The sequence below is a fragment of the Chlamydotis macqueenii genome, chromosome 10 (genome assembly GCF_036417535.1).
Source record: "Chlamydotis macqueenii isolate bChlMac1 chromosome 10, bChlMac1.mat, whole genome shotgun sequence".
Taxonomy (NCBI): domain Eukaryota; kingdom Metazoa; phylum Chordata; class Aves; order Otidiformes; family Otididae; genus Chlamydotis; species Chlamydotis macqueenii.
The window spans coordinates 21,592,238-21,610,989 of NC_141565.1; the positions used below are offsets into that span (position 1 = coordinate 21,592,238).

Sequence of the window (18,752 nt, forward strand, 5' to 3'; positions counted from 1 at the left end):
TTTTCAAAAAAAAAACCTATTTGATCTTTGTTTTCTCAAACAATTTTCATGCCGGTAGCAATGCCAGAGACAAGTAGGACGGCAGTTTTGTGTGGCACTGGTCCAAACCGCGCGCGCGTGATCCTTCGCTGCTGATGTCTTTGGCTAGGCACCGAAAGCTATAGAAGCAAAATTGAATTCACGCCAACGCAGAAACTCGGCCTGAGCTGTTTGCCATCCCGAACAATTGAATTCCCCAAAGAGCAGGTAGTTGGATTTAGCTCTGGGAGAAAAAAGGTTTGCGAGTTTTTTGGAGTTTTGTTTTGTTTTAAAAAAATAACACAGGTGGGAGGAACAATTTTTCAAATATAATCCGCTTGCTGCTTGCCTGCCTTGATGCTTGCCTTTCTCCTTCGGCCATGAAGGGGAGGCAGGAACATCTGAATCTTCAAAATCTGTGTCTGCGCTAGCGTGTAACTGACCTCCTTATCGATATTGCCAGTGGACTCACTGCTTAACGGAGCAAGCAAGATCTCTTCTGGACGCTGTGTCTTTTCCAAAATTGCCTAAGTTAGGTTTGAATTAGCAGTGAGTGGGGATCGCCTGCCCAGCGCGGCTGTGGCTCTGTCAAACCAAGTGTTTTACAAGCTGTTTGCGATTGAGTAGCGTGACGTTGCGCAAAACCAGGAAAGTGCAAGTCGTGGCTCTGGGAATCGATACGTGTTTGAGATGAGGAAGAAGCCCTTGTGAAGTGGCCCAGGGAGCTGCGATACCGTGCCTTTTGCATCACTCCATTGTTCCCTTCGCAGATACAACTGCAGGTTTTTTTTAAAACTGCACAGTCAGGATTCTGTCCCCGTCCAGCTTCCTCCTGGGTCTGGAGTGGGAGTTTGAACATCTTCAAATGAATGCAAGGCCTGGGACAAGCAGAGGGATGCTTAGGGCTGTTTTGTTACCAGCTTCAGGCTGAATGCATCAAATCTCGCTGTGGAGTGCTCTAGAAACCTCAGTTTCTCTCTCGGCACACAGATATTTGGGTGCTCCTGTTAAACTTGTGTTAGGTCTGACCCTCGATTCTGCACGAGAGCTCAGCCTTGAAAGCAGAGCTGCTGCGGCTCTGAGGTGCTGTGGTCAGGCGTCGTCTGGGCTGTTTGGCCACGCTGCAGCCCCACCGGTTTCCTTAGGAGGCCTTTTCTGTACCATCTCTTTTCCCAGTGAAGGTGTCCCTCTGTAATGCAGAATCAGTCGTGAGAACGGAAGCTCGTGACGAGCGTCCAGGGAACGCTGTGCTGGCAGGAAGAGCTGCGCCGGCTGGAGGTCAGGAGGAGAGGAACTGGGGGCTCCCAGCGGGACGGGGAGCAGTGCCCTTCCTCTGGAGCCGGCGCCGGGGCAGGTGACACCCAGCAGCCTTCCACACAGCCAAGCGTGCGGCTCCAGCATTACGCTTAAAAATCCTGTCTTCATGGGAAAAACGTAGCACTCCAATTCTTTTTTTTTCTTACCAAGTCAGTTATTTCTGTGCAATAAAAATCTTGTAGTAATGAGCTAGCCAGTCATGCTCATTAAAGCTCCGAGTCGGTAGGTTAAATACCGCTTCTGTGCAAAGAAAGGCAGGAATTGACACACCTTTTAACACTGGATTTGACTGTTTCCTTTATTGATAATCCCTGGAGACATAGCCTAGGTGATAAAGAGCAGTAAAGCCCTACATGCTGCAGGAGAGCGACGCAATAACTTGGCCAGCGGAGCAGTGCCACGGCACGCAGAGAGGGAGCTGGTTTAGCTCGCCGTGTTTTAAGCAAGAAGTGTGAGAATTAACTTTGTGAGACCAAAGAGCAAGTCCATATTCCATGAAAAATGCCTTGCCTTACCTGATTGCTTGTATAGAAAAATCTAATAATTTAAAAATACCTCTTTACTAAAAGTTTCTTATTTATGTTCTTTCTTTGCAAAGTTTTTCCAATTGGAGATTAAATTTCTGCTAAAACAAAGACTGTCCAAAGAAAACATTTAGGCTTTTGGAGGAATTCCCCACTTAAATGGTAGAAGCATTCTTCCAAGGAGTCCGTGTTGTTCCCTGCTTGAACAAACCAAGCTAGTATTCCGAAAGTAGCCAGTTTTATTTCTAGTCATCGTCTTTTCTCTAAAGGGCACTTGGCTTTGGGCTGTGGAGTGGGAGCAAAGCCCCCACCACCCCGATGCCCCGTAGAGGCATTGAGACCTGGCTGTGGATGCTGCCTTCGCGAGCGTAGCTCTGTCTGGTCGTGTGTCCCAGAACTGGGGAGCACTGGGCTCCCTAGAGATGAATAGTACGTGAAGTCAGCTTAGTGGCTTCAGAAGGTCATTCACCAAGGTAGGAGTTTAAAGATTGTGGACTCCTCAAGATCCCACTGGCTGCATATTTTTCATATGTTCTAGCTGCGTCTGCAACTGTAGCTCTATTCCGAGTGCGGGGTCTCCTGGATGGTGTCTCAGGTCCGTTCCCACTGAAAGTTGCAGGATGGCACGTCCATTATTGCAGGGCTGTGTTCCCACTTCATGGCCTGGGTGACGGAGGCTGAAGAGCTCGATCTGTACTGGCTGAGATGGCAACAGACATTCCCTGGGGCAGTGTCTCCCAGTGCAGCAGGGCCTTGTTTCCTACAGGTTTTCCTTCCCCTTGTTCAGCCATCTAACATTGTCCTCCTGCCTCCTGTACCTCATTCCTCCTCTTTCCGCTGTGTTTATTGACTTTGGATGAAGAAGCTTAGGCTGGTATAAACCTGGCTGTGATCAGAATAAATGCCGTGCTGCAGCCGGGGAGCGTTTTGTTTCACTGCTTTCACTGTTATCCATTATCTTGGCTTTTTTCCTGGAGGGAAGGCACGAACTCCAATTTCTGTAGCATCAACCTCTTTGCGTTCTGACAAGTTAATCAAAAGTCAGGATACTAAATGAGCAATCAGCTGAAATGTGCTGAATCACTGTCACCTTTAGTCTGCGTTCAGAGACAGCATTTTCCTTTTTTAGCTCAGCCTTCCATCGGATTTGGCAATTTCTCAGTCTGTTTGCCTTAAACGACTCCAGTCTGACGCAGGCACCAGAGGCAATCGGTTTCCAGCGCTGCAGGAGAGACCTTGCTGGTTCCGGAGTCCCATGCCTCTTGCCCTTCTGAGGGGTTTTTTCACCTTTGGAAGTGTTTTGTAACCTGCTAGAGCTAAGCTAGATAGGAATTCTCCTGCCGAAACTTAGAGGAAAAGAAAGTGGTAGCGGCTGTTCGTTCTGACAGCGCGCTGCTGGGAACAGACTGGCAAACAGCAGCGGAGTCACTGGGAAATTGTTTTACATTCATTGTCCTGCTTTGTTTTCGTTGAATTTGGGGTGGTTTTTTTGGTTTTTGTTTTTGTTTTTTTTTCATTTGGAGTGCAGGAGAGAGGAAACATGTTTAATCCACGCTGATAAATCTGGCCTTTCAGTAGAGGAGCTGCTCCTGATCAGCAGCTTCAAGCAGGGATTACCATAATGGTGTGGGAAGAAATGCAGCTGAGAGAATTGCATTTCGAGACGCCTACCTTCAAGGCATGCAGTCAGGTGCCTCCCTGCTGTTCGCGCAGGTGGTGCTGCTGTGATGCCGGAGCTGGGAACCGTGCTGCTGTCCTGGAGAGAGGTCTGGGAGGAGAGAGCCTTGAGTGGTGGGTTGCAGTGAGGTGAGGCAGGGAGGCTGGAGGAAAGCTTCCAGGCTCGGGAGGACCTTCTGGTCCGGGTTGGGTTTCAGTGCTGTAATAAATGCACTCTTTATTGTTCCCTGTCTCCTATAAAATTTGAAGCCAACAAGCTGCTCAAGGGAGCAGCACGTTGCCAGCCCTGAAAAAGCCTTCAATTGCTTGTAAGGGCTCTGGTGAAACTGGAACAATACCTCACACAGTGCAATTGTGGGTTGATGAACTTAATAAAATATTGTGATCCAAACATTAGTTTATATGTGTTTTTTCCCTTCCCTCACGCCTTTGACACTATCCTCACAGAATTTCCTGCGCTGCCAGAACAACAAGACGAACTACAACTTGGTATGCGAGACGCTGCAGTTTCTGGACTGCATCTGTGGAAGCACAACTGGTGGACTTGGACTTCTTGGCCTGTATATAAACGAGAAAAACGTAGCGCTGATCAACCAGACGCTGGAAAGCTTGACCGAGTACTGTCAGGGGCCTTGCCACGAGAACCAGGTAAAACATCCGTAGCCGGGAAAGCATCAACCTTTCTCCCTGCGCCCGCAGGGCCTGCTCGGCTGGACGTGGGCTCTGTCTGCTGGGCTTGTGTTGCCTCACAACGCTGCTCACTTTACTTGCCTGACAAAGGGGTTTTGGTTGGTGTGTCGTCCCCCCCCCCCCCCGCCAATAAATGTGAGGTTTTAGGTGCTCAGGAACTCCAGTTTGCTCCAGGGGGAAGGATCGGAGGGCAGGGGCAGCCATACTGCCCAGCTGTACTTTTGCGCTTCCCCTTCCCGTGGGTTGTACAGCATATTTTGGAGCAGCATCACCAGTTAGTCAGGCCCATTTCATCTGCCTTTGGTCTACATGCAGCTCTTGCTGTAACTGTTCCAGTGAGTCAAATGAAGTCAAAGTCTGGAGTGAACCGTACTGAAGAGATAGCTGCCCCAGAATAGTTCTCCCCAGACTCTGGCCACTCTGTGGCATTGACTCAGCAAGTAAAGGTGCTCTGCAGTTGTGTTAGAGAACGCTTTTCCCATTGGGCTGGCATGACCTAGGAAGTCTTGCGTGCTGGGGTGGGTGTCACTCTTCTGACAAGCCAACCTCTGCACTTACAGCCAAGGATATCTGCTCGTTTTCTCCATTTGCATCCTATTTGAACCGTAGGTCTTCAAGAACACCTGTCCTTTGAAGTGCCTTGTCTTTGTGCACTCAAACGTAATTTACAGCAGAGCTAAACAAGTGTAGCGGAGGTGACCGACGTTCAGGTGAAATTGTAACCATGCGAGAGAGCACATGAGGCTGGTCGCGTCAGTCCACAACTGCCAGCTTCTCTCTGTTACACCGATCAGGGGAATAACAACCTTGAGAGATAGGTACGGAGCTTGGCAGTGGAGCTCGGCGACAGAGCAGGGCTCTGGGTTTTGAAGGCAGCAGGCTGGGCAATTTGTACATTTTAGTTCCTGACCATTACAAAAGCGAAGTTGAAGGGTAAGCAAGGTGGTTACGGAAATTCAGATTCTTTGGTTAGATGGGACTGAAGTAGGTGTTGATTGGCACATCTGAAATAAAGAAAACTCTCCCTAATCTTGGTAAAATAGTGTTCTTCCTTAGCTGTGTATTCAGCATGGACGCTTTGGTGTATAAATGCTTCGTTTATCAACTGTGGCTTTCTGCTTCCTGAGACACGGTGGTTTCTGTAGGACATGCCATGGCTGATGACAGGAAAAGCGTGAAACAAAATGCCTTGGTCTTTTGTTACGGCATGGACTGGAGTCCTTTGTTCAGTTACCCATATCAAACAGCTTACGAGGTGATGAGAGAGGTGGCTCTTCTCTTCTGGCTGGGTCACCAGCCCAGGCTGCATTTTCAGTGCAGACGACAAGTGAAGCTTGAATTTTCTTTGGACAGAACTGCATCGCTACTCACGAGTCCAACGGTATTGACATCATCACCGCGTTAATTCTCAACGACATAAACCCTTTGGGAAAGAAGAGGATGGACCTTGTGTTGGAACTGAAGGCAAGTGAATACTGTGTGCAATCCACGGTAACAGGAAGATGAAACATAATTTCATTGTTGGAAGTACGTGGGTGTTTCTTATAGCCCAATATTCATAAGTGCCAAAAAATTACATGCATCAGTGAGCTGGAGGCAGTGCCCAAAAATTGTTTGTCACAGGTATTTCAACTTTTAAATGATAACATGGAGCCAGCAGTTTCAGATGGGTGGATGCAGGCAGTCAAGATACGCTGAGGAATCCTAAAATAATTTCCAGTTAAAAATTTAAACCCGATGAAAACTTCTCTGTTGTTGGTGAGCTGTTACACATGCAATGGAAGTAAAATTGTCCAATTTCCTAAAACTTCACTGCTGGTGTTTAGTCAGTTAATGTTTAATCATCAAGAATTTTTTAGGACTCTTTGTATTAATACTGAAATAATTAGCCGGGTGCTGGTTTCAAAATACACTAGCACGATATCTTCTAGCAGCAGTAGTCACAGAGCGCTCCTGCTTCAGCACGTGTTTTAGAAATATTTCTTTTCTGACTTACTGTCCTGCCCTGTAGTGCAATGTCTACTTGCCTTCCGTTGTAGCCTCACACCATTATTATGGGTGATGTGGGTTTTCTATTATTCTAAATAAAAAATGCTTTTAGACTCAATTAGCGTTATACTTCAAAATTAAATAGTTTTATTGGTTTTTATTGTCAGTCATGATGGATTTTTATCTTAATTTTTTGTATTACAGTAGTCTGGTGCCTTGTAGCTTCCCATTTCCTCCCTCTGTTTCTTGGCACAAGCAAGTCACACAATAATTTTCGGTTAAAAGCAGTGAAGCACATCTGTGCCTTCAGCCTTGCCTGTCCTTTGCTTTAATCAGCAGTATCTGGAGTAAAGCTGAGCTGCACCATTTTGGAGTCGCTCCTTCTTGGCAGCAGGGATGGCAGGGGTCAAGCTGGGTATCCTTGTTTTTTGGCTCCTGGCAGTGACTGGTGGTGTTCTTCCCTCCCTTCAGAACAATGCTTCGAAACTGCTCTTGGCGATCATGGAGAGCAGGCATGACAGCGAGAACGCCGAGAGGATCCTCTACAACATGAGGCCCAAAGAGCTGGTGAGTCCCTGGTCGCTCCAAAAGTCCCGACTCCCTTCAAGCTGAGTGCAGCAGCACTGGGGAGACTGGGGCAACCACATCTACCCCAGGCGTCCTGCAAGAGGTCTGTGCAGGGATCACTGATATCTGAAGACCTTTCAAGGATTTAGTTGAATGAGTGTAATATCCACATATCTGTCTTGCTCCCAAGCAGCACGAGGAATTAGAGAAGCCATGCTGAATACTAGGGATAGGGCATTCAGCATCCTGCGTAAGGCAGGGCAGGAGCATCGTCTGACACTTTGGAATGCACGTGTAGAAGCCATTTGCACAAGAGAGAGAGAGAAACAAAAATTTCTTGTGACCTAAAAGCTGTTCAGTAGACTGTAGCAGGCTTTTGGGCTGGTTAATGTGTTAGCTGGTGAAAACACAAACAGGACTTTGCCAGTGCAGCTGAAGCACCGTCGCCTTGTCTCACTGCACGTAGCTTTGGAGGGGGCTGGAGGTCAGAATGTGAGGCACCGTGCCACGAGGGTGGCCCAGAGTGTATTACAGAATATACTGCCTAGAGGGGAACGTGAAGTTTAGCTGCTTGTGTTGATGAGCTAGGCTGGAGGTGCTGAGTTCAGGTCTTCTGGTTTGTCCTGGGTGTTGAGCAGCCCACTCGCCTCTCTTGAACATGTGTGCTCGGCTCCCTGTTGCTTCTGTAAGAGTGGCGAACATATGCTGGCCTTAGCAGGCTTCAGCCCGAGCCGTCTCTTCATTGGCCTGTGTCTGTCTGTCTAGGTGGAAGTGATAAAGAAGGCTTACCTGCAAGGAGAAGTAGAATTTGAGGATGGAGAGAACGGGGAAGATCTTGCGGCATCTCCAAGGAACGTGGGACACAACATTTATATATTAGCTCATCAGGTAGAATTTCACCTACCACTTTTGTAGCAACAAGTGTTGCAAACTGTGAAGAGCAAGAGGTCTGCTCTTCCCTGAAATGGTTTTAATGGCCTGTCTCTGAGACAGACTCGCTGCACGTTCTCTTTCTATCAGAGCAAATGCCAACCCTTAAAGAACCAGAAAAGAAAATTCTATAATATAAGAGAATTTTTGGAATTTTGTTTTATAAGGGGAAGCGGGCAGTCTGTTGGCCGAATTTCTGAAGACATGATTCAAGTTCTTGGCAGAGCTGGGGAGCAATGTATTATTTTTCAACTGTATCGGAGGTTACTGTATACTCCCAAAGAAATTCTACTCACAGATCAGTTAAATTGCAAGCAGAAATCTCACTCTGATTTTATGGTTCTTGCCAGTCAGGTTCGTTGTATTGGTACAATGTGGTGTTTGAAAGGTAAAAGACCAAGGTGGGCAAAAAATATATCTAGACCTACTTAATATATTGATGCTACGTACGTCACTCCACTAGAGACTTCTTGTTCCTTTAGCACCTGAGAACAAAATACATCATTTTGCTGTAAAATTAATTTAAAGCTCCCAGAAGCATTTTTGGAGCAGTGCTCTGGGCATCCACTTTTCCATTGCTGCACGTTCTCTCTGCTGTCCCTGCCTAGACACCTGTGTGATGAGCGCAGCTTTGAGTTAGGGTGAGTGCAGAAGGACAGACCGCGTGTGAATGTTCAAAAAGTTTCCGAAGTCAGGCGAAGGGTGGGAGAGGATGGGTAAAAGAGGAGTACAACACGGATATTAAAAAAATACAGATTTGAATCATTCTGACTTGCTCCCAAAATAGAGCTGCAGGGTGTCTGGTTGGAACAGAACAAGCCTGCTGTCAACTTTGCCCTTTCCTAGCAGCTGACTGCATACTATGTCTTTTTTTTATGCCAAAAATCAGAAATTTAATATCATAGAGAGACATCTGGTGTCTCCCACTCCCTTTGCATTCCTTTATTTTAGTTGGCTCGTCACAACAAAGAGCTGCAGAACATGCTGAAGCCGGGAGGTCAGATAGAGGGAGACGAGGCTCTGGAGTTTTACGCCAAGCACACGGCGCAGATTGAGGTACGAGGAAACTGGTGGCTGCTGGGAGGTCTGGAGGGCATGATCCGCTGCGGAAAGAGCTGCTCGGGAGAGAAACAGCGGAGTTAAACACCATTAGACGTGGCGTTTTGGTTGAACTGACTACCTGTGTGTGGACTGTCATCTTTGACATAAGAATGTACATGTACTTGTATTTTATTTTTTGACAGCCGCTGGGGGGGAGCTATTTTTGAGCTGTCATGTGTGGGCTTAAAGATGGAACTGAGCAGAGCTCTGTTGGCAGGAGGAAGTGTAACTTCGCTTCTGTTCCATTTTGGCCGGTGCTATTGCTGAATCCATAAAGTTGGTGATAGCTTTTGCCGTTCTTTCTGTAGGAAAATGTCAGTTTGGCCTGATGTACAGTCTAAGATGCTTTTTAAAAGTAAAACACACACAAACATGGGGAGTTCACAACACTCTCTAATAAGCAAGATGAATATAACTATTACTCCTCATACTTGCCTGTGCAGTCTGTGGCTAAAATTTGCTAAGGTTCCTCAGTTGTGCGACCAGATTGCTCTGAAATTCAGAGCAGGATTCACTGGGCCTCTTGGAAGTCTCAGCGAAGAACAGTATTTCCAGGATAAGACCACAGCCATGAAATTATCAGTCTTGGAGCTAAGTGTAGGCTTGCTTTGAAAGGTAAATTAAATGAAGTCTCTGTCAAGCTGCTGGTCTGTGGAAATGTGTCCAAGTTTCTGTACGTAGCTGGTTTGAAAGCGGGGGGGGGGAAATGTAGACAAACCAAAAAAAAAAGTATGCAATAATTAGGAAGAATTCTAACAAGGCTGCTCTTCAGATTGTCAGGTCGGACCGTACCATGGAGCAAATCGTCTTCCCCGTGCCCAGTATCTGTGAATTCCTCACGAAGGAGTCCAAGCTGCGGATATATTACACCACGGAGAGGGATGAGCAAGGCAGCAAGATCAATGACTTTTTCATGAAATCAGAAGACCTCTTTAATGAGATGAACTGGCAAAAGAAATTGCGAGGTAGGTTGCTGGTGCCAGCGTGGTTGTGTGGAGCGTTACCAGCACAGCGCTGAGGTCAGGTTTTCGGAGTTGGAAACGTTGACTGGGTAGCAGATGGTTCCCCAGTGTGGCAGCAACCTTGATAATTGTTTGAAAGAGTCTGCTCTTCTGCACGATGGCAACGTGCTGTAGTGAAGTCAAGCTTAATGCGAGAGCAATATGGACCAGCTGGAGGGGATCCAGGGGAGAGTGGTAAGAAGGTTCACAGGTCGTCTTTTTTAAGATCCGACAAGAAGGAACAAATTTGTGGAGGCTTAGCTTAAACAAGAAGGCATTTGGTGGCAGGGAGAAGTGGAGAGGACGCAGCTGAAGACAGCAGGGGTCTGTTCTCCCCTGCGCTGGGTACGTGAAGCAGTTCCCTGGCATTGCAGGGAGGAGTGAGGCTGGGTGATGCAGCGTGGACTTACGGCCTCTCCAGCAATGGAGGCGTTTCAGAACAGGTTAAGTGTCCGTTCTCCAGCAGTGGTAAAAGTAGAATTCACCCTTCCTTTGGGCAAGGAACAGACTGGCTGACATGCCAACTAAGTCCCTTCCAGCCCTGTGATGCTAAAGTATCTGAAAGCAAACATTTTCAAGCACTGCTTTTCCCTCTGAGGTTCCCACTGGCAGGTAGGAAAACTTTTAAAATTACATTTTAATTCCTACAGTGCCACCACTTCCCCCAGTAAACCTCCTAACTCGCTTGCCTAAAACTATATTTTTTAAAAAATTGATTTCTTGTTTTGTTAAAGGAGAAATGTTGCACTGCCTCAGTGGGCAGTGATGAGCAGTTAGAATTTACCAACAATGACCCTCTGCAGTGTGAGAGATAAAGCAGTTATTTCCTGCTCAAGTCAACATCTGCCATCTGATACCACTGCTGTTCCCCGTGCTTAAATCAGCTGAACTCCAGTTGTTAGCGCGAGAGCACAGACTGGTCCAGAACCTCCTGGAGCAAATGTGAGAGTGGACTTCACTGTACGGTGCCTGCTCGGCCAGGCCGTCCGCACCGGCGTGGTCAGCAAAGGTGTTTCCCCGTCAGAGACCTTGCTGGTACCCAGCTAGCGTTGCATATCATAGGAAAAAATCCAGTGAGAAGGGACCTCTTGACCTTCCTCATTCTGAAAATTATTTTTTATAACGTTATTTCCCTTGTTGCAGCCTCTGAGGATTTCATTTCACCCTTCCACTGTGCACTCTGTCACCTCCAAGAGGAGCCTGGACCCTTCTCAGTTTGTTTTTAGGATGCACATGCGCAGTGCACACTAGAGCTGATGAAGTCGCACATTTGGTAGCAGAAACTCGATATTTGCTTCTGATTGTTGGGATGTATAGATGTATGTTAATAGATCTTTTAACAGAGAAAAGCAATTGTAATCATATTATTTAAAATTATCAGAGTCAGGCACAGATAAGACCACCTGAAACCTGCTCAGCTCAATTGAATTTTTTTTCATGCGTACGAGTACGAAATAGAGTGGGGCCGTTTCCACTGAACGATGAGTTAGTGCTCCTGACAGCATCGAAATCCCCAGGAAGCTGCTTCCTAAAATGACTTTTAAGAGCTCTACAAGAAATATGGGAGCAAATGACATCCTAAACAAATGGGCAACTTTGTCTTTGACAGCACAGAATCACAGAAGGGTTTGGGTGGGAAGGGACCATTAAAGCCCACCCAGTCCAACCCCCTTGCAAGGAGCAGGGACATCTCCAACCAGATCAGGGTTGCTCAGAGCCCAGCATCCATATATTCTGTTATTTTGTTGTTTGAGATACTTCAGTTGTCTTTGAGGCTATCTCCAGGCAAGCTGCGAGCCCGCCAGACCTAGGCAGGAGTGCTGCTGGGGCAATAGTCCGTGCCCAGCCCCAGAGAAGGTTTAAAGCAAAGCCCAGAACTTTGTAACGACCCTTCGTGTAATGATTTCACACCAATTCAACCTGCTTACAAATTCTTCCAGTCCAAATGAAATGGAGAATGATATAATGTAGAAATCAGTGTGTTGTATATTCAAAACTCTGCCACATCGCGTTTCGGTAAGGCTTAATAAGTGCCTGGCTAATTAGGTGCAACGAAGCTGGTGTTCTTATGGTGGCGGGGCAGCTTTGTGATTCTTCCCTTTGCATTCAGCTGTGCAATACATTTGCTTTTTATGTGCATTTCAACTCAATATAATGAGGCATTGTATAATTCTTTTAACCCTTTTTTTTTTTTTTTTTTTTTTCCGAAGAGGTGATTTGCTGAGGAGAGGCGGTGGCTACTGCGAGCTTCAGGGTTGCTGCAGTCATTAATTCACTCTCCAGCCCCAGAGTCTGCATTGTCTTCTTTTCCCTAAATTTCACCGAGAGCTGCTTTTCCTTTGCTGTCTGATATCTGCATGTTACCTCCTTCCAACAGGGAAAAACACTTGTTCTTCCCCTTCTTCGAGAGCATTTTTAATAGGGTTTTTCCCACTCTGGCTGTCAGGAGTATGCAATTTGCTGTACCCCTAGCCTGCAGGAGCTAACATCAGGGGATTTTGCTGTGGTGCAGAGGAGTTACTGTAAGGCAGCTTCTCAGCTGTCCTCGCCTTCTGGTCTGCAGCCACTTCAGAAAATGAATCTGTTTGCTTTCTGTGCCTCTGGATTCTAGCTGCAGAGATCATGAAAATCGGGAGTCATCTTGAAAAGTGTTTCTGTGTACCGCTGAGAATGGAAAGCGCGCGGCTGTTTCACTGTGCGCCTGGCTCTGTGCAGATGTGCTCATGTCCTTCGCCCCTGGGCAGAGCGAAGGCCAGGCCTAAACGTTTTCACTTTATTGCTGTGTTACATTTTGTGTGTTAATTCTCCCCCTTGCCCTGTGTTTCCTGCGTTGTCTGGCTTGCTGCAGCAGAGGAGAAGTTGAAGGTGGGCAGCGTTGCATGTAGGTGAGCTGCGGGCAGCCTGACTCCGAGGGACGGGGCTGAATCTCAACGTGGACACATCTTCCTCCTCTTAGTTGTTCTTTGTGTGACTCTGAGGACAGGTTTTCCCTAATAATATACTTCGAAGTCCTTGACCGCTGCATTTCTGAACTCGTTCTCATGTTTCTACTAAATCATGTTTGGCAATACTTTCCTTTTTAACGCCAGCCCTTTGCCTTAAAGCACCAGCAGGAACCTGGAAGTACCCCAAAGATAAAGAGCAATCAAATCAACTTTACAACGAGCCATGAATATCACTACTGTTGATGCTGTGCTTTTGGGCAAACTGAAAATAAACTAGATTTTAGTGGAGAAAAGTTTTTTTTTTTTTATATAGACCTCTTAGTTTTCAAATGCTTCATTAAAAATAATTATTTTTTTCTTTCACAGCTCAGCCTTTCCTATACTGGTGTGCGCGCAACATGTCCTTCTGGAGTAGTATCTCCTTCAACTTGGCTGTCCTGATGAACCTGCTCGTAGCATTTTTCTATCCATTCAAAGGAATTCGAGGAGGTACCTATATTTAACATATAAAAAATATGTGAACAAATAAGGTAGAATGAGTCAAATTCTGCCCCCTACTTGTTTCTGTATATCCCTGTTTATTTCAGTGGGGAGAGGAGAACAGAAATTGGCTTTTTTTTTAATTGCCTTGATTTAAATTTTGCTATTTTCTGACTTTTTCTAGAGGCATTTGTAAGTAAAATGTAGAGCTCTACTTTTTCCTGGGGGAAAAAATTATCAAAGGCAGACATCCACCTTTAATTACTTGACTGTTCTACTTTGTTTCAAGGTTCTGTAATTAAGCATTGAGCTAAAAATATGAAAAATGTTAATTTGTTGTTTTGCTTGAGCTTGCATTTTATTAATGTCATTTTCTGTAAAATTCTCATGGTTACCTAGCTCTTCAGGAGGCCTCTGAGTGCTGGGGTGGGGTGAGTGAGGTTTCCCTGTGTTGGCAGGCGAGGTGTATGGGGGCGAAGTGACCTGCCTCGTGCTGCCGGAAACCGATGGAGGATGCAGGGAAAGAGCCTGTTTCCCCGTTGTTACTGTCTCTGTGAGGAGCCCCTGACCCCTGCGAGCACTAGGAGCAGGGGATGCCCGCCGAAGCGGGGAGGAGCGTGCCAGCTGTGTCCCCTGGCTCGGGAGCATCCTGCTGTCGGAGGTTTCTTGCCGTTGGTGGGCAGCAGCTGGGCTTGCTCTCGTTCCTAACACAAAGCATGGGTTAACGTGTGTGGTTCGCGTGGGATTGCACAATCCTGCTGTAGTAGCTCTCGTGGAAGCGGCTTTCGATCCAGACGGTGTGTTTGTGCGGCGGTGGTGTTCTTACAGCACGTTCAGTAAACACTCCCAGTGGAGTCCGGATGCGATCCAGCTGCTCTTCCTGAGGTACGGCCTCTCCCAGGAGATGCACGCCAGGGTGGCTCCAGGGCTGCGGTCACATCAGCAAGAATGGGGAAATCTGGAGGAATACTCTTGTGAATGCCTCTATCGTGTTTATCGCTCACAAAGCTGATGTAGAGGGAATGTCTAGGTAGGAGCTTTTCCCATATCCGTGTCAACTGGAGTAAATAAGGACCCCAGCAGTAAAACCTCCTCCTGGAGAGGGTGGTTCGTGTTCAAGCCTTCACTTCCCTTTCTTTGAGATTCATAATGCAACAGGGCCGGTTAGGTGCTTACCTCTTCCTGTTGAACTTCCCTCTCCGTCTTTCTCGTGTTCGCTGCCAACTGCAGCACCCAAAGACAACCCAAGACCTGAACATAAGGAAATTATCAGCTGAGCTCTGTGTGTGCTGCATACAAGCCACTTCACCCTTTTCACAGCTCGCCAGTTAATTTACACTGAGGAGAGCTGGATTTTTGTCCACGTTTGATAGCAGCTTATGGTCACAGTGGGCATAGAAAAATGTGTTTGGGGCTTCTGCATCCTGATGAAGCCTGGGAGAAGGCAGAGGGTATTTTAGGCCAGAAGCCAGCATTCCTGAGAGTAGGAAGATTATACAACATCAGCTGCAGCATCAGGCTGTGGTTTCGGCTGCTGTACCTCTGCATCGCACCCCGTGGCAGCAGACCGCGGTGCTACGCGGATCCCGTTCTGCCCTGCAGCTGGTTGAAGGGTTTTAAGAAGCACAAAGAGCAACTGAATTTTCTGTTGGTAGTTTCAAATATCACAAATTAAAGTTTAAAGGTCTGTATTTATGGCTGCGAGGAAAGCTGGTAATTAAATGAGTTCGTTGAGATTACCAGTTGCAGGACTGGGGGGCTCATCTGGCATTTTGAAGATGCCCTACCCTACGTATTTGAAATACTTGATTTATCAGGTAACATTTTGAGAAAATCTCTTCCTTTACTAGTTACAATCAAAAAGGAAAAATAAATAAATACATGTGTATTTTATGTTTAGCTTTTAAAAAAACAAGACTCTTTAAAACCAACCGTTTGGGGGGAGTTGTCAGTGAATTGCTCAGACGTGGTGAGCTGAGCAGCTGATGAGCACCTGACCGTAGCAGAAGCCGTAAAACTTCTGCCTTGAGGAGCAGAACCAAAACTGGATGCCTGGAATTCGGTACTGGAATGGTGAAAATTCCAGAGACCGGGAGAGCTTCCTACCCGGTCCTCCTAGTTACACGCTCCTCCCGCTCACAGCTGCGGGCTCCACGTGCTCGCAGCAAGGCTCTGGCATCAGGTTGGGTGCACTGATGTCGAGTGGCTTGGTGAGCTTCCTTTGCCAAGGGCAGAGACACCGCTCCTGGTTTGCTCCCAGTCCCTCTGCATTCCTAGGAAGGAGAGACGAGCCTGTGCCCTGAGCCCCACTCCTTCCTGCGAGTATTTACCTGACCCAGGTCCCGTTAAGGTCTTTTTACGTCACGGCGTTGTGCTCTTCGTGCTGGTGAGCAGCCCGTGGCGTCGGGCCGTTCGACGGTGGGTGTCCCAGGCAACAGCTGGGGATTCATTAACTCCAGTTATTTTTGCAGGCCTGCTGGGAGCTGCTGGAACTTGTAAAATCAAATATATCCATGTGTTGTGGATGGCTTTGTGATAGCTGGGATGCTCGGACAGCGGTGCAGGCAGGATCCTTCAGGATCTGCCTCTTGCAGCACTTTCCAAATCACTCCTAAACGCGTTTCTACACCTTTTTTTTTTTTTTTTTCTCTCCTCTCTCCCCTCTCTGTGCTATGTATCAGTCCGACCTGGGTGACTGTGCCGAGCTCCGCACCTTTTGCTGTCTGACAGCTCCGGCAGCGGCGGCGGCATCGCTCTGGGATCCCAGACTCCCTGCAGACAGCGGAAACATCTGTTCAACTTCACACTTATTAAGTTTTAATTTCCATCTCTCCTCTGCTGTCTTTATTAATGTACAGTGATTTGGAACAAAATTAAATGGTGGCTCGTGGTAGTCAGATGAGAGGGATATTGCCTAAGCTGTCTGAGTTTGGGCGGGGGAGAGAAAAAAGCCCTCAGTGAGTATCTGGCAGTAAGGCACAACGGAGCTCAGTCCCTGCAGAAGGGCTACAGAGTGCTAGGAAATTCGGGAAGTCTTGGCCTTTTGTCAGTTGAGGTATCAGTTGCTTGAAGAAAAGCGGTTTTTTTATGTCAATTTTAAGAAAAAGATGTCTCTTACATTCTGCATAAACGCAGGATGATGTCTCTTATATTCTGCGTAAACCCCAGTAAATGGTACCTTCAGCTGAGCGTTGTTATGGCTCTTTCAGAGAAGTGTATTTTTAGCAACACGGGCTGATGTTATGTAAGCAGACAGTCTCATGGGACAGTCTAAACAGAACCAGAAATAGCAAGAGATGACAAAAACTGGTACGAGGTTTTTGACCAGAAAGCGTAATAGGGGAATCTGTGGGGAATCTGGATTCAGAGGAGCGCGTTGTCTGTCCTCACCGACCCATTCAGAACACCTCTCCTTTTCAGCATTCAAGATATACAAGTAATGAACACTAAAATGAAAATGCTATAATACTGGTGCTTGTCATTTGCATAATGCTTTAGTAACAAGTTTGTAATTAACATCTGCTGAAGGCATTGGGCTCGGATGTTCCACTTCCCGCGCTGAAATCGGTAATGTCTGAACACAAGGCTTAGCGATGCTCCGCCAAAGATAAGATAAAGTGGCATGCGTTTGGTTAGTTTGGCTTTGATTTTTTTGGTTACACAAAGTACTGACATGAATTTTGTTTTTTCCTCTCCACCCCAGGTACGCTGGAGCCCCACTTGTCAGGCTTGCTGTGGACAGCGATGCTGATCTCCCTGGCCATCGTTATAGCTCTTCCAAAGCCACACGGCATCCGAGCCTTAATTGCTTCTACAATATTACGGCTAATATTTTCAGTTGGTTTACAGCCTACTTTATTTCTTCTGGGTGCATTCAATGTAAGTATCGAGTGGGCTTTTTTGAAGTTCTCTCGCATTTTACTTAAGGGTTTCTTACCTGCTCAGGAAGATGTCGGGCAAAAATAGCCTGGGACATTGTGGTGGAACTGGTGGGAGGAGTAATTCCCATTTTGAAGTGTTTCTAGAAGGCTTGCTTTGCTGTTTTTCATTTAGTCCTGGTTCCTCAGACTGGAGACCTCAGTTTTGCCGCAGTCTAGAAAGGGCTCCCAGCCCAGCCAGAAATGTGAAGAAGTCTCTGTGACCCCAAAGTACTCGGTTATTAGCTCAAACCTGTCTCCCGTTCAGCGACTAAGCTACAGTCTTTCTGGGTTTGTGTAAGGTTCACTGACCAATGGGTTTCCCAAATATCTGTCAGCAGTCTACCTGCCAGCCAAAAGCTGCTGCTAAGCAGTTTTGCTACAGCAATGTGTGGCTGAGCCGCCAGAGAACTTCGTTAACACTCAGACCCAGATATTGTGGTCTCCGGTGGCAAGTCCGCCAAAAGCGTTTCTCTCTGAGTCAGCAGGAGCTGTGCAAAGATGCATCTGCTCCAAGTCTTTGCCTTCATTACAAAGTGCCCAGCTTTCAGGTGCATCATTTAATAGCACTCCTCGTCTTCAAAACACGTCACCCAGTGCCCTCTGCTACGGAGTCGGGGTTGCGTTGTGAGGGGGGTGGTGGTGGTTGTTGGTAATTGTAGCATTTAGCAGGTTGCAGGTAAGTCGAAGGCAGCTCTTCTGCTGCTGATGGCTGGTGCTACACGGGAGGATTACATCCAAGAATGAACTGCTGAGGGAATCTGGAGCACTTGCTTATTAGGGAGCACTTCGGAAATGTAAGGGTTGCTGTACGCGGGGGAGTTATTTGGCTGCGCAAAGTGCCATGCTTAGAACAGGGTTTGGGTGCTTTTATAGGTTCAACTCTCACACCAGGGAGTGTTTTTACTTTATTCTTTAAATCTTGATGCCCTTCAACAAGAAGCTGGACACAGGAGTCAGTACACACGTTTTATTGATATGTGCGGGTTTAGTTTTGGCTTGCTGTCTCAGCTGCACAGAAAATGCAACAGACCGCAGAGTTTGACTGACGTGTAGAATGCTGTTGTGTAACAGGCAGTTCAGCACGGTTGTTGATATCATCATGGAGCTGCGTTATCTCCAGCTCTGAAAAATTGCCTTTTTTTCCTGAAAGCCCATTATTGTAACTAATTTATGGCAACTCTTTCCTTAGGTTTGTAATAAAATCATTTTCCTGATGAGTTTTGTGGGTAACTGTGGAACCTTCACTAGAGGATACAAGGCCATGATCATGGATGTGGAGTTCCTTTACCACCTGCTGTACCTTCTGATTTGCGCTCTGGGGCTCTTTGTACATGAGTTCTTTTATAGTTTGTTGGTAGGTATTCACGTTGCCCTCAGTGTTTTTCTGTCTGTGTGCTTGTACAGTCGCGTCTCGGGCACATCTAGATTTGTCACACACCGTTCGCTTTGTGTTTTACTGCTGGGAAACTGTTGTACGGGCACGCTTGGGAACTGCACTCTGGAGATTTTGCTTGGGAGAAGTTATGTGGGACTCCTGCCACATCTCCTCTTCCTGATCTGACGGACAAGTGGAGACTCTTTTGTTCTTCCCAA

General features: G+C 46.9%; 1 protein-coding gene across 1 annotated transcript in view; it reads left to right on the forward strand.

The window, feature by feature from the left end:
- Positions 1-18,752, forward strand: part of ITPR1 (inositol 1,4,5-trisphosphate receptor type 1) — a 167,873-nt gene that overhangs the window by 126,660 nt on the left and 22,461 nt on the right. Inside the window, exons 46-54 of the mRNA XM_086756031.1 lie at positions 3,984-4,184; positions 5,580-5,690; positions 6,687-6,782; positions 7,548-7,670; positions 8,664-8,768; positions 9,586-9,778; positions 13,126-13,248; positions 16,943-17,118; positions 18,349-18,513. Coding sequence (XP_086612157.1) covers positions 3,984-4,184; positions 5,580-5,690; positions 6,687-6,782; positions 7,548-7,670; positions 8,664-8,768; positions 9,586-9,778; positions 13,126-13,248; positions 16,943-17,118; positions 18,349-18,513 — 1,293 coding nt within the window. The remainder of the gene's footprint in view (positions 1-3,983; positions 4,185-5,579; positions 5,691-6,686; positions 6,783-7,547; positions 7,671-8,663; positions 8,769-9,585; positions 9,779-13,125; positions 13,249-16,942; positions 17,119-18,348; positions 18,514-18,752) is intronic.